Source organism: Lathamus discolor, chromosome 3, assembly GCF_037157495.1.
Source record: "Lathamus discolor isolate bLatDis1 chromosome 3, bLatDis1.hap1, whole genome shotgun sequence".
NCBI lineage: Eukaryota > Metazoa > Chordata > Aves > Psittaciformes > Psittacidae > Lathamus > Lathamus discolor.
Window position 1 is genome coordinate 137,724,332 of NC_088886.1, and position 14,722 is coordinate 137,739,053.

Below are 14,722 nucleotides of genomic sequence, written 5' to 3' on the forward strand. Positions count from 1 at the left end.
TCCCTCTTCCCGTATCCTTCCTATGGACACTGGGGCTTTTCTTCTATAGTTTCTGCTTTAGCCTAAGCAGACAATCTCATCTCAGGTATTTATCTTTGTGATTCTCACATAGTGTAAAACGCTTTTTATACATAGCCAGGATGGATGAGTTTAAATTATTTCAAGACTAGCATTGTATCACCTCAGTAAATGCCAGGAGAAACTCACGATGTACTTATTAAGCCCACACAGTATTTCACACATAATTCTGTTTTATTTACCTTCTCAGCTGACCGTAATTGACTTCTCAGGCAGATGCCACAAAAAGTAGTATCACAGTAACGGGATAAGTGAAATACTGTTCACTGGGGGAAGCAGTGATTCACAAGGATACCAGCTGCTTACCTCCTTTCTTAGCAGATAGTCATTTGTCTGCTTGCCACCTTCTTGACTGCATGCGATCCCCTAAAAGGTACATTGTGAATATTAGAATAAGCTCTCAGCTATTTAAATGAGAAATGCAACAAAGCAGGAGCACTCATCCTATCATCTCAGCACTCCGTGGCTCATTTTTCCCTATGATGATTAAAAAGCAGGATGCTGCTCTAGCAAAGATGTGCAGGACTATTGAGCACATGTCGGCTCACACATACACACAAGGCTTTGCAGGACCACAGATGTAGCTGCAACTCAGGAATGCGTCAGATCTTCAGTGTTAGTACACCGGCCAAGACCCTTGATCAGACAGCCCTTGACGGCTGCCTCTGAGGGACCTGCAGATACAGAAGGGTGCACGGAGAGAAAAAGGCACTGTGGGGACTGGAGGTGTAACGGCAGGCGTAACAAAAGCTGTAAGAGCTTGGTCCCACACCCCACGAGAGCAGTGCTAAGCTTCACTCAGCTGTGTCCCGGGCCATGCTGCACAGAGAGACGGAGTCCAGCAGGAGCAGCTCCCGAACCGCTGCAGTTCACACCCTCGCTTTGTCAGGTAACACTGGCGCAGGCGGCACGCCGAGGCCGGGATGGCTGCGGCCAGGGGGCTGCCCTGATGTAACCCAGGGCGAGACGGGCCCGGCACCCTGCTCACCGCCCCGGCCCCGGCCGCCGCGCTCCCCCCGCACCTCACGGGGCCCCTCGTCCCGCTCCAGGCCGCGCACCGCCGCCGCCGCTAGAGGGCGCGCTGGCGGCGTGGCGTGGAAGGGGGGGGAAGAGGCGCGGCCGACCTCCGCGCCGTGCTTCGCCATTGGTGGAGCCGCCCCGTCACTCACCGTCGCCCGGGCAGCGGGTCCCGCCCCCTCCTCCCGCAGCGCCGCGCCGCGCCGCCTGGGCCGGGCCGGGTGCGCGTCGGGTCGGGAGTGGAGCGGGTCTGGGCTGAGCGGAGCCGAGTTGAACCGAGCAGGCCGTGACCAGCCGCTGCCGCCGCTGCGCCGTCCCCGGGACATGGAGGGCGTGCGGCCTGGCGGGGGTCCCCCCGCGGGCGGCCCCGGTTCAGGCTCGGGGTCCGGGTCCGGCTCCTTCCCGTCGCTGTTCCCGCCGGGGCTGCACGGTATCTACGGCGAGTGCCGCCGCCTTTACCCCGACCAACCCAACCCGCTCCAGGTCACCGCCATCCTCAAGTACTGGTGAGGCGGCCGGAGCTGCGGCCTGGAGGGGGCCAGGGGCCTTGTGTGGGGCTGTGGGGGGAAGCAGTGGGGCTTGAGGCCTTGTGTGGGTCTCTGGGGAGCGGTGGGTCCGGGGGTCTTGCGGGGAGCAGGGAGGCTGGCTCCTTGTGTGGGGTTGGAGAGGGTTTGGGGATCGGTAGAGGCATTGGGGGAGCCGTGGGGCTAGGGAGGCTGCATGGGATGGAGGGGGGTGAGGCGGTGGGCCTGTGGAGGGTTGCAGCAAGGGCAGAGGGACTGGGGGTTACGTGCTGAGCATGGGGTGTGATGCAGGAGGTTTGGAGCTGTGCAGTGTCTGGGGGAGGAGGCACTGGGGACACAGTTGGGCGCCTGGGAGGTGTATTTGGGGGGGTGTCCTGGGGAGGGTGCATCGGCAGTAGGAGGAAGGGTCTAGGGAGGGATGCGCTGAAGTCAGCGGGATGCATTGGGCTTTTTGGGATGATTTGTAGTTTTGCTGAGAGATGGCTGCTGAGGGCCTTGGCTGGGGCAGGTCATGGGAAAAGGGAGTGTGTGTTACTCCGGTGGAAGGCTTCCCACAGAGAGCATGGGGCTGGAGTTTGTCCGCCTGGACAGGAGGCATGAGCTCTGTCTTCTGGCCCCGTGCTTGGAGTTCTAGTATGGCCAGTGCTGACCAGAAGTGAACCTGTGTTCCAGCCTCAAAGCCAGATGCATGCTGTTCGTGTGTCCATAATACCCATGGGGCAGAGCCAGCTTCTCTTGCCCTTGCGCAGCCATGTGTTATCGCAGACTGCGAATCTGCTGCTCACCATCTCTGCTGACACAGTGTCTGACACCAGTAACAGCAGTTGTTTATGTGGGAGAGTGGCATGAAGGAAGTACTTGGATGTTTAGCTATCGAGATAAGTGTCTGGCGTCTTGTGCAAAGAGGAGTTTCTTTTGCTTTCTACCATTGCCATGCTGCCCAGCCCCCTGTTCTGGGCCTGAGGAACATAATCAGGTCACCTCCGAGTGTTTGCTGTGCGTGACATTGGGCAGTCCCTACTCCAGCAGTTGGAAAAAGTTTAGTAAATGCTCAGCTTCTTTATTTACAGCTCACTTCAACCTGTATGTCTCTATCTAAGCAACAGCAGAATAACATCAAGCAATAGAATAAGTCAAGCTAATGCTGTTGTCTTCCAAAGAAGTGTTTTATGTGATTCTGGCAAGAAATATGTCTGTTAGCCCTTATTGCTTAGGGTTTTTTTGGACTTTAACAGTGGGATGAGATAAGATGATGTAAATCTAAAACCTCGAAATACGGTTTCTTAATCATCTGTGTGGGTCAGTACTGCAGTACTTTGGTGGTGGGGATCCTATTGCTCTGGTTTTGCACCTGTTTCTAATCGTAGATATTCAAGCTTGATGAGTTTCCAGTCACCTTGACTGGGGAGTCACCACTTCTTTTCTTTCAACTGCTTGAAATAATACTGACTAGATTGACGTGAGGTGTGTGTGGCATGGAAGGAGATTTAGGTCTGTAACAAAGAATGGCAGAGACCCTGGTTTGGGAAGAAACCTTGCTGCGTGTTTGCTTAAGGGGTTAATTAGGGCTTCATTGCACTTAGAGCTCAAACACTAACAAAACTGCAGTTGGCAGTGATGGGCAGCTGCAAGGAAGAAGCAGTGTGGAGGCTGTTTATCCTGGCATTTTCCACTTAGCAGTTCTTCTGACTGGCAGCTCAGCTGGCAGCGAGAGCTAAGAGCTTCACTTGTAGAAATCAGAGGTGAGCTTCTTCCTGCTGTCCTGCACAGGAAATTCTTGTGAGAGGTGGAGCATTACATGGACACTGCAGGTACTCTCTCCCCCTTTGTTAAGTGGAATTTGGAGCTTGGTTTTGTTAAGTCTGGTAAAAAGACTTCTGCCACTGCTTGCTCTCTGTGAGCCTGTTTTCCTCTGCCTGGACTGCCAGCTATTAGTTGGTTTAAGTTAGAAGAGGAAATTGCTGAGCAAAATGCTCTGCCTTAGGAGAAATATTGTAACACTAATCAGCTTTTAATTATATGTATCAGTTTCTCTATGGTTAACAGCAGTTCTTTTTGTTCAGGGAGCTGAAGTTCTATTCTTTGGCTTGCACAGCAGAGCAGATCCTCACTTCGTAACAGTGGAGGATCTGCAGAAGCACGTACCTATTAAAGAAGGGGTTTAGCTGTGTTGGTTATTTCATGGAACTACTCTTTTTCTACATGCTATTTGCATATCTTGGGAGAGAGTTTGTGATTGCAATCAGAACTTCTTGGAAGAGTTCCTGGCTGCATTTATAAAGGTCGTGCACTGAGGAGGAGTTTCTCTCTGTTGATATCCAGTGCTTACTTTTATTTTTAAAACATGGTTGAGTATCTCTAAGTGAAATACTTTGATGCATAGCATTGCTGGTGAAAAAAATCACGTCTGTACTTTGCTTTGTGATAGATTTTCAGATAGGCAGAATTTGGGCTGGACAGTTGGTTTTTCATCAGCTGTCTTGGATTTAGGCCAGGTACCCAAAAACCAGTGTATTGACCTGTGGTCTGCAGCCACTTGGGGATCACAGACTGCTTCTGAAGGATTGTCAAAAGGTAGCTTTGAAAAGCAGTCCTGTTGTCAACTGCTGGGAAGCAACTACAAACACCAAGGACTTTCCAGGGTGAATGGATTGGGAATTTTCTATTTATTTTTTTTTTCCCCATTGTGGAGCTGTTTCCTCTTTGCCCACTTTGGGTTTCTGCTTCCCCCAAAACTTCAGAGTGCTCTCCACATCAGTCAAAAGAAGACTCTTGGTGCAGATGCAAATACCAGTTTCCCCCGAGGCTGCTCTTCTTGCTCCTGAATGAGCTCTGTGAATAGAAGTGTAACAAATTTGTACTGTACCTCTGGCTTTGAAGTTGGGTTCTTCCTAATAAAATCCTCCAACGCTTCCAGCTCTTTGTGTGAGCGTGTGTACTGATATGTAGATTGTGATACAAGGTCAAACCCTACAACAGTGGCTGTGGGCGGGAGGATGTACCGCAGAGGCATTAGCGCTGCTCGACTAGTTAGCTTAGCTAACTAACCTGCCACTGGGATAGGGTAAAGATACCAGTCCCTGTCCTGAAAAAGGGCAGTATAAGGGTTTGTCTTGTGTGTTGTCAGTGTCCAAGTGCCTGTGTCAGCAGTGTTTCAGTGTGAATCGTTTGATATCTAAGATATTATTAAACCCAGTTTGGAAGCAGGTTTAATGTGTGTGGGAGATGCTAGTTGCTCGGCACGTGGAGGTGTTTTCATTGCAAATCTTACACATCTGCTCTGACTGCTTGCTAATCCCTCACATTGATGTGCTAGTCAGTGTACTGACCTTCCTTGTTCTTGAGTCGTCCGGGTCAGGTAAGAATTGTGTGGGGCTGCTGGTTTTCACTGCCACTCCTTGGGGGTAAGTAACTATCCTGGCTGGAGTTGCTGGGGTATTGGCTGGAATTCCAGTTGGCTGCTTCTTTCATGGATCAGGGAGTTACTCCCATGGGGAGCCTGAATGCTGGCCGGGGTGTTGGTGCCGTGTTCTGAATGTAGCCACCTGAATGGGTATCTGTGGCAGAGATCTCAGCCTCCAGTATGACCTGATGTCAGTGAGATGGGGTATGTCAGAGGAGGACTTGCTTTTTTCCTCAGTGTTTAAAGCTGTTGCTAGACTTTGAGAACAGGTTTTCCCAGGCTGCCATTGAAGGTCAAACTCTGCTCCATCCCAGGGTCTTCTTCCCCATGCTTGCTCACTAGTTTGCCTTTTACACCATAAAGATATTACTTGTCATGTGAGAAGGTTACGCAGTCTGACTTAACCCTTGCCAATGGACTTCTGTGCTGTTACTGGGGGTGGGATGCTCACTGACTCTGGTCTGCATCCTTGGCTGATCCACTGGGAAGCTGGAACTGGCCTCAAGCCACCCTGGTGGCCTTATGTGACTTCAGAGAAGTTGTCCTGAGTCCCAGAGAAGAAAAAGGGTTTTAGGGCAGGAGTTAGCAGGGCTTATTGACAGGGCTTTAAACTAGTTATGAAGGGGGGAGGGGATTTAACTGGGCCTGTTGGGGACAAGCCCAAGAGGAACATGCTAGGGATTGAAGGATGGCGGGCTAAGGAGGACTATCAATCTCTTGTTTCACTTGTGGGAAAGGATAGCTTTTTAGACCCTGTCCCGCAGGGGAAAAAGGGTACTAGGACTGGCTCCCTGAAATGCCTGTACACCAATGCACGCAGCATGGGGAATAAACAGGAGGAGTTAGAAGTCTGTGTGCAGGCTAAAGGTTATGATCTAGTGGCGATTACAGAGACATGGTGGGACAGTTCACATGACTGGAATGTGGTCATGGATGGCTATGTCCTTTTTAGGAAAGATAGGTCAGCAAAGCGAGGTGGTGGAGTTGCTCTTTACGTGAGAGAGCAACTAGAATGTATTGAGTTCTGTCCGGGGTCGGATGAGAAGCAAGTGGAATGTCTGTGGGTACGAATCAAGGGGCTGACTGGCACGGGTGATACAGTTGTGGGGGTCTATTACAGACCTCCTGATCAGGACGAAGGAGTTGATGAGGCTTTCTACAGGCAACTGGAAGTAGCCTCGCGACTACATGCCTTAGTCGTCGTGGGGGACTTTAACTACCCCGATATTTGCTGGAAGACTCACACAGCCAGTCATTCACAGTCTAGGAGGTTCCTCGAGTGCATTGATGATAATTTCTTAATGCAAATGGTGGACGTACCAACTAGGAGAGCAGCGCTGCTAGATTTAGTACTCGCCAACAAGGAGGGTTTGGTTGAAGTGGTGACGGTCAATGGCAGCCTTGGCTGCAGTGACCATGAGATGGTGGAGTTTAGGATCCTGTGTGAGAGGAATAGAATATCTAGCAAAGCCACAGTTCTGGATTTCCGAAGGGCCAACTTTGGCCTCTTCAGTCAGCTGCTAAGGGAAGTCTCATGGGAAAGTGTACTAGGCGGTAAAGGGGCTCAAGATAGTTGGTTAGCATTCAAGGACCGCTTCTTCCAAGCTCAGGATCGGAGCATCCCAATGAGTAGGAAATCAAGTAAGGGATCTAGGAGACCGGCGTGGTTAAACAAGGAGCTGCTGGGCAAACTCAAGTGGAAAAGGAGAATCTATGGATTATGTAAGGAGGGGCTGGCCGCTTGGGAGGAATATAGGACAGTTGTTAGAGGATGTAGGGAGGCAATTAGGACAGCTAAGGCCTCCTTGGAACTCAATCTTGCTAGTCGGGTTAAAGACAATAGAAAGGGCTTCTTCAAATACATAGCAAATAAAACTAACACAAGAGGCAATATAGGCCCACTGCTGAATGAAGTGGGTGCCCTGGAGACAGAGGATATAAAGAAGGCAGAGGTGCTGAATGCCTTCTTTGCCTCTGTCTTTACTCCTGCAGACTCTCCCCGAGGGCCCCGGATTTCTATAGCCCCAGAAGGAGTCAGGACAAAGGAGGAGTTTGCTTTGGTAGATGAGGATTGGGTTAGGGATCAGCTATGCAAACTGGACATCTGTAAATCGATGGGTCCGGATGGAATGCACCCACGGGTGCTGAGGGAGCTGGCGGAGGTCATTGCTAGGCCACTTTCCATCATCTTTGGTAAGTCGTGGGAAATGGGCGAGGTGCCTGAGGATTGGCGGATGGCAAAGGTCACACCAATCTGTAAGAAAGGCAAGAAGGAGGACCCGGGTAATTATAGACCGGTCAGCCTTACCTCCATCCCTGGAAAGATGATGGAACAACTTTTTCTTGACTCCATCACTAGGCATATCAAGGATGAGGGGGTCATTAAGAACAGCCAACATGGTTTTATGAGGGGGAAGTCATGTATGACCAACCTTATAGCCTTCTATGAGGAAGTGACTAGGTGGAGGGATGATGGTAGAGCGGTAGATGTGTTTTTTCTTGATTTCAGTAAGGCATTTGATACTGTCTCCCACAGCATCCTCATAGATAAGCTAAAGAAGTGTGGGCTTGACGATCAAGTAGTGAGGTGGATCGAGAACTGGTTGAAAGGAAGAAGGCAGAGAGTTGTGGTCAATGGTGCAGAATCTAGCTGGAGGTCTGTGACTAGTGGAGTTCCTCAGGGGTCGGTGCTGGGACCGGTGCTGTTTAATATTTTCATCAATGACCTGGATGAGGGAACTGAGTGCACCCTCAGCAAGTTCGCTGATGACACAAAACTGGGAGGAGTGGCTGACACACCAGAGGACTGTGCTGCCATTCAGCGAGACCTGGACAGGCTGGAGAGTTGGGCGGGGAGAAACTTGATGAAATTTAACAAGGGCAAGTGTAGAGTCTTGCATCTGGGGAAGAACAACCCCATGTACCAGTACAGGTTGGGGGTTGACCTGCTGGAAAGTAGCGAAGGGGAAAGGGACCTGGGGGTCCTGGTGGATAGGAGGATGACCATGAGCCAGCAATGTGCTCTTGCGGCCAAGAAGGCAAATGGCATCTTAGGGTGCATTAGAAAGGGAGTGGTTAGTAGGTCAAGAGAGGTTCTCCTCCCCCTCTACTCAGCCTTGGTGAGGCCGCATCTGGAATATTGCGTCCAGTTCTGGGCCCCTCTGTTCAAGAAGGACAGGGAATTGCTTGAAGGAGTCCAGCGCAGAGCCACAAAGATGATTAAGGGAGTGGAACATCTCCCTTATGAGGAGAGGCTGAGGGAGCTGGGTCTCTTTAGCTTGGAGAAGAGGAGACTGAGGGGTGACCTCATCAATGTTTACAAATATGTGAAGGGTAGGTGTCAGGATGATGGAGCTAGGCTTTTTTCAGTGATATCCAGTGATAGGACAAGGGGCAATGGGTGTAAACTGGAACATAGGAAGTTCCACGTTAACATCAGGAAGAACTTCTTTACTGTAAGAGTGACAGAGCACTGGAACAGGTTGCCCAGGGGGGTTGTGGAGTCTCCTACACTGGAGATATTCAAGGCCCGCCTGGACAAGTTCCTGTGTGATGTACTGTAGGTTACCCTGCTCTTGTGGGGGGGTTGGACTAGATGATCTTTTGAGGTCCCTTCCAACCCTTGGGATTCTGTGATTCTATGTTACAAAATGCTGCTCTGCTTTTCATTTTTCCCTGCAGCAGTAGGAGGGAGGCAGCGCAGCACAGTTATGGGGAAAACCCACAAACCTTTTAATACAAGCTGATACATTATTTTGTACAGGATTGATAAAGTTGGGCAGCAGAAGGTGGGCAGAGGATATCTAATAGTTTACCACTGTCACAAGAAATCCATGTAGAGTATGTAGGCACTTTCTGGAAGCAAAAGGAAGCCTGTTCTCATGGCCCTTCCTGGCACCATCTTCCCAGCAGGTGATAAACTCAGCATGTTCCCTTGTGCGTTAACTTTCCTCAGAGCTCACCCTGGAAAGCACCTTCTTGCAGGTGCTCTGCAGCATCAGCTTGACCTGGTGCTGGCTGGCCTGTTGCTGGACCATTGAGCAAGGGCTTGTGGTAGGTGTTTTATGATTGACGAGGCGAACAGTGAGCAAAACAGTAAAGCGTGTCCCATCCTTTGGTGGGGAGTTGACCCACTATTGCATTGGCAGATGCAAAGAGGAGGATGCTGTGCTCTGCTGGCACACCATCCTTGCTTCTGTGTCATGGGAAGGGAGGCTGCAGGTGATCACTGCTTAACTCGGACTAGCTGTGCTATGTTGACTTTTAAGTAAGGTTCTTCTAAGGAACCTATTCTAATGTTGAAGCAGAGGGTGCAGTGATGCTTTTTACTTGTTCTTGATTAATGCAGCTAGTGTGTTTTACAAGTTCTGGTACTAATTTTTCTGAATCAATGTTTTTCTCCTCCACTTTTCACTGTCACGCCTGTGTTCAGAAGTATGGATTACTCTTCTCAAAACTTAGCTATTTCAAATTCTGCTTTGAAGAATAACATCACTGTTGGGTTTTTTTACTTGAGGTATGTGTCTCTGGACTGAATTAAGAGCTTGCAATGCAGATACAGCTATTGCTCTTTTACTAGTATAATTTTCCAACTTTCTTTGTGTTTTGCGGAAGCTTTAATATGATTTTCCAGAGGTTTTTATGCTTTAACATTAAAAACATTGTAGTATGTTGCACACATGCGCTTTGCCTTCCTGTGCTTGAAGCTTTCTGGACTTAGCCCAACTTTTCTCCTCAATTTTTGTTATTTTAGAGGTAACTTGAACATGCTAATTTCATTTTTGTCACTAGCTATGTTTTAAAGCAGGTCTTTATACAGCCCTTTGTAGCACCTGTGGAGACTTCCCACTTGTCTTGAATTAACTTAAAGAATCATAGAATCAGCTAGGCTGGAAAAGACCTTTATGATCATCAAGTCCAACCAGGGCTGCAAGGACCACCACTAAACCATGTCACTGGGGGCTTCACCTGAAAGTCTTTCTGCTCTTAATGCAGGCTGGGAGGACCTGACCCTCTGGACTACGTTAGCATGTACAGAAACCTGGGAAACCCAGCGCTGAATGTTCCTGAGCACTGGCACTACGTCAGCTTCGGGTTGAGTGACTTGTATGGAGACAACAGAGTACATGAGTAAGTGTCATTTAAGTTCTGTTGCTGTGTGTGGTTTTTTGTGTTGCATTTTGGGGGAGTATAGATAAAACCCTGTCCTGCTGTTCACATTGTTTGAACAGCTGGGTTTCTGCTCGAGAATATCCTTGGATGCAGAAGAATTACTGTGCTCCCTTCTGCAGGCTTTGAACGCAGTGTATTTCCTTGTCACTGTTAAGCTGAGTGTGTGTGTTTAAATTTCCTTTAGCTGTTTGGGATTTTATTTTTAACTGACTGTCTTGTTCTGTTTTTCACTCCTGGTAGTCTGCTATGGTCATATGCTTAAATCCTGACCCCTCCCTGTGCATGTTAAATGCCTTCCTCTGGAAAACTGCTGTAAGGGCATTTTTCCTCCTGCTGGCACAGCAGTGTTACTGTCACTGGACTGCCACCCCAGTGGCTGCTGTGTAAAGTGCCAATTTGTGATCAGAAGCATAAAATTCTAATTGTTTGACTGTCTTTTCTCCAGTAATTAAATTATTTTCTTAGCTTGTTGGTGTGGATGGTCCTTAGCAGGCACTTACCAGGCAAGCAGCATGGTCTAACCTTACTCTTGTTTTTCTTTTACTGACCTTGCTCTTTAACTGCAGTTAAAGTGAGTAGCAATGGCCAAGCTGTCATGGTCTTGGGGCTGTGAACATGGCCTTTTAAACCAGCCAGAAATGGCAGAAGGTTTCTGCTGTTACTGTTTAGTGAAACTGTCTTTATGCTGTTTCATAGCTGCAGAGTAAATGTCCTCAATGAACGGTGCAGAAAAGGTCCCAGTTTATTCACGCACACTTTGCTGCTTTTGTTTGTCTTGGTTAAAATTCAGCCACCACTGTTTTTCACCCAGGTGCTTCTCTTGCAACAGCAGCAGTCAGGCAGTTTCTTTAACCTTACCCATGTTCTCAAGGCAGTTTGTTCTGTTTTTTCTCCTCATGTTTGTGGTTACAGAACTGTTTTTCAGAAGCAAGTCTTCTAAAACTGACTTTGTAGAGGACCCTAGTGTCACAGAGGTCTACCTGGGGCAGGTAACCAGCACATCTGCTAACAACAAACCCCAATCACTAGTAGCTGGGGCAGTGGAAACATAGGGCAAGTGAAAGAAATGAATTTAAATATTCCTTCCCTTGCTTCCACAAGAGACCCTACCATGGGCATTTGTTCTCAGATTGTGGCATTTCATCTTTTCAACTGAAAATCTGAGGTTGCCAATACTAGCTGACTTGTGTTTGCCCACTTGTTTTGGTGCAACTAACTTTGGATGGAGTAAGTTCTGTGCTGTCTTCTCTTCGGTGACTTGGCAGGCTGAGTTTTTCCCACGATGAGACTCATCTCTTTGCTTAGACTCTTTCCTGATGTTTTTTGGTGAGAGCAGGGAGTGGATATGGATGTTTCAGCTGAAGACTTGAAGGGTGATGTGTTTTTATGACTGAAGAAGCAAAGTATGTAAGGATACAGCCTCCTTAGCCCTGGTACATACTTTGGCTTCTCACTTTCAAAACCTGTCTGCTAAATAAAAACCTGTTATTCTTCTGTAGCGAAAGCTTGGGGGTGGAGGAGTGAAAGTATCACACAGGTGGAATGTCACAAGGTGGAATGTCACAACTTTAAGTAACTTCTGGCGTGAGAACTCCTAATTCTTCATATTGGCATATGGTTTGGTGTGGAAATTTGGATTGAGATAGTGGAATATGCGCATGCGTTTTGCTGGTTGCCCGGCACGGGAATTAAACCCCCAACTCAGACACAGGCTGCAGGTGATTTCCAAGGACTGCTGAGTGAAGCAGGAGCAAAGTCTGCACCATGCTCTGGGAGGTCTGCAGTCCCTGAATGCCCTGCTTTGCCCTGCCTGGGAGGAGGCTTAGACAGAGAGCTGATGTGCCTTGACTGGACATTGTAAGCAGATAGTGAACCCGCACTGCTGTGCTGCTTTGGGGATGTTGGCTGCAGCCTCTTGAGCACTGGCCTGCTTGATCCATCAAAGTGATCTCTATGCCCTGAGCACCTGTGTATGTTTCCCTTCTCTCTGTAGCTGGAACTGTGTCCCCGACTCCACAGTGGGGGTGTCCCTGTGTCACTCACCCTGAGGTGTTCAGCTGTCTGCAGTCTGTCACCTTTATTTTGGCCTCATTCTTGGAGCTACAAAACTTAATATTACATGTGCTGTCAAGAAAGCTGGCTCTGCCTTTACGGTAAAATGTCTATACACAATTGTGCATGTGGTAAAGCTGTCAAAACCTACACATCCCTTAAACACTGAACCTAAAGTTATCACCTGGTAGGTGAGCACCGTAGACAGGCGAGAGAAGATTTTCAAAGGAGCTGAGAACTCGCCAGTAATTCTTGCCCCTAACAGCAGTTGCTGTTTGCTAACTACTCTTGAAACACCGCTGCCATGTGAACTGCCCATCACCAGACCAGCACTGGGTGCACACTGCAGGAGCACAGTGGTTTTCCTATGTGTTAAAAGACTCATGTTCTGCATCAGGGAATCTAATAAAGCCTTTGTTTAGGAAAATGGGTATCGGTCTCTGTTGCTCAAAGGACCTTGTGATTCTTCTGTCCCAGGTAAAGCATGCTGTGGGATGGTTGGCAGGAGCACAGGGTGACAGGGAAGTTGCTTAAATCTGTGGAAGATTTCTTTTGAAGCTGATGTGGCACTGAACTCTGCCTGACTGCCCCTAGCCTCTGCGCATAGAAGTTAGTTTGTGGCTTTTTGGTTTCCCAGCTCTCTCTGCAAAGAGTAAAGAGCTGGATCTGGTTGTGACGGTCAGCAAGGTTCCTGCAACAGGGATATGCTTCTGTGACCTTGCTTTAGAAAGGTAAAGGTAGTACACTGCCAAAGGTCTATTTAGTTTCCCAGCATGACTTTGGTTAAGGTCTTGTGGACCTCTTCCAGTAGCAGTATGATCTAGACCAATTACAATGCAGTATTAAATGAAAAGCACTTTTTGATTCTTTTTTTGAGCAAACTAATGCTGAATTGGAGGCCTCTGTATTTTTATTTATAATGGAATAGCAAACAGATGTAGCAAGTAACGTGAAAGTGTTGCCTTTAATTTATATTTTTTAATAAGAACCTGAAAAGTCTGAAGCGGGGCTCTCCCTGTGCCTCCTTGTTGACAGATTTATTTTCAGTTAAAGCAGCACTATTTCCTGCTCTGCTTAAATATCAGCTATGCTCTGCTTTACAGAACTGCTCTGGCTTTAAGAGTCCGCAGAATAAGATGGAAGAAATCTAAGAGTTTCAAATGGGGAAGCCTTTTTCATCTAAAACCACTCAGTGTTTCAGGCTGTAATGGCAACCATGACACCAGCTGTGCTGGGCTGATGGCGCTAAACATCCTGATCCATGACGTCATGACAGTGTTAGGGAACCACAGACCTTTCAGTGGGATTTCATGCCAAGCTGCTTGCATGGAAATAAGTCTCTCCAGTTGAGCATGTTGCACAACTTCAGTGGCAGCAGAAATCCTTCTGGGGCGTTTCTGCAAGCTATGCTCCATTTTTAACTTCTTCTGTCTCCTTTAAAATCAAAATCAATGTGTAACTCTTGAATCTCTTCAGCAGGGTTGGAGTAGAGCGATTTATTTTTTTTTTCACTGTTCTTGCTTTCTGAAGAGGTTCTGCGCTGCAGTGGTGGGTGCACGTGTAGCATGTGAGCACGCTGGCTGGTGTGGCTGGTGCAGACGTAGGAGAGGTGACAGGTCCTGCACACTTCTCCAGTCCTTATTGGCAGCTCCTGCCCCACGGCAATGTCGTCAGCGAGGAACGTGTCCCGTGCATCTGCACAGAGCACGGTGCCTCAGCTGACAATCGCAGATCCATGCTCCAGTGCCACACCACTGAGAGGACTAAGGCACAGGCACCTGATCCTTCCTGCAGTTTCCAGGCATGATGGTGTCTTCTGTCTACATGCAAAACGGGTGCCTGAGGGATGCAGTGTCAGCAAGCATAGCTGAACTCTGATTCCATCAGTGGTGATGCCAGCTTCAGCTATTGCGGTGCCACGGTGTGCTGCAACCCTGGATTGTGCTGGCTCAGGGCCTTGCAGGGCTGTCCAGGGAGCAAGGAAGTGGTGTGTGTTTTCATCAGACTGACTTCAATCATTTGCTGTAAGGCCAAGGCTGAATTCACATCAACTGTTCCTGTAATTTGAGTGCCCACTCATTCTGTTAACAGTTTTAAAAGTGTATGGAAAATGAGAACCACAATGTGATAGAGTTCCTGAAAACCTTGAATGGTCTTATTTATATTCAAATTGCAAGGTTGTAATTTACAGCCACAATAGAAAGCAAAGCTTAAATTATGGCTAGGTTGAGAGATAAGATTTGTATTTGTGGCCTTCCCACATCCTGAGAAGAAACGTGCCAACTGTGTTTTGATGTTTAGCTTTTTATGCAAATTCCAATAATTGGGTTTCCTGATCTACACAAACTTCATATTGACAAGAGGGGTGGGTTTTGTTTTCCCTTTTTTACCCTGGCAGCTAGCCAGGAGCTGGAGCAGCAGCATCCCATTTGCATAAACCCAAAGAGATTACAGCTGCCTTCATCTCTTAATACAG

At 48.3% G+C, this 14,722-nt stretch overlaps 1 protein-coding gene across 3 annotated transcripts in view; it reads left to right on the plus strand.

Moving 5' to 3' along the window:
- The first annotated feature begins 1,262 nt into the window (after positions 1-1,262).
- The window catches only part of SUFU (SUFU negative regulator of hedgehog signaling), a 93,665-nt gene continuing 80,205 nt past the window's right edge, over positions 1,263-14,722 (plus strand). For 2 of the 3 annotated variants that reach the window (XM_065672137.1, XM_065672139.1), the window contains exons 1-2: positions 1,263-1,601; positions 10,018-10,152. In XM_065672137.1, the coding sequence (XP_065528209.1) occupies positions 1,420-1,601; positions 10,018-10,152 (317 nt within the window). In that variant the 5' untranslated portion in view covers positions 1,263-1,419. The remainder of the gene's footprint in view (positions 1,602-10,017; positions 10,153-14,722) is intronic. The other variant, XM_065672138.1, reaches the window with a different exon arrangement.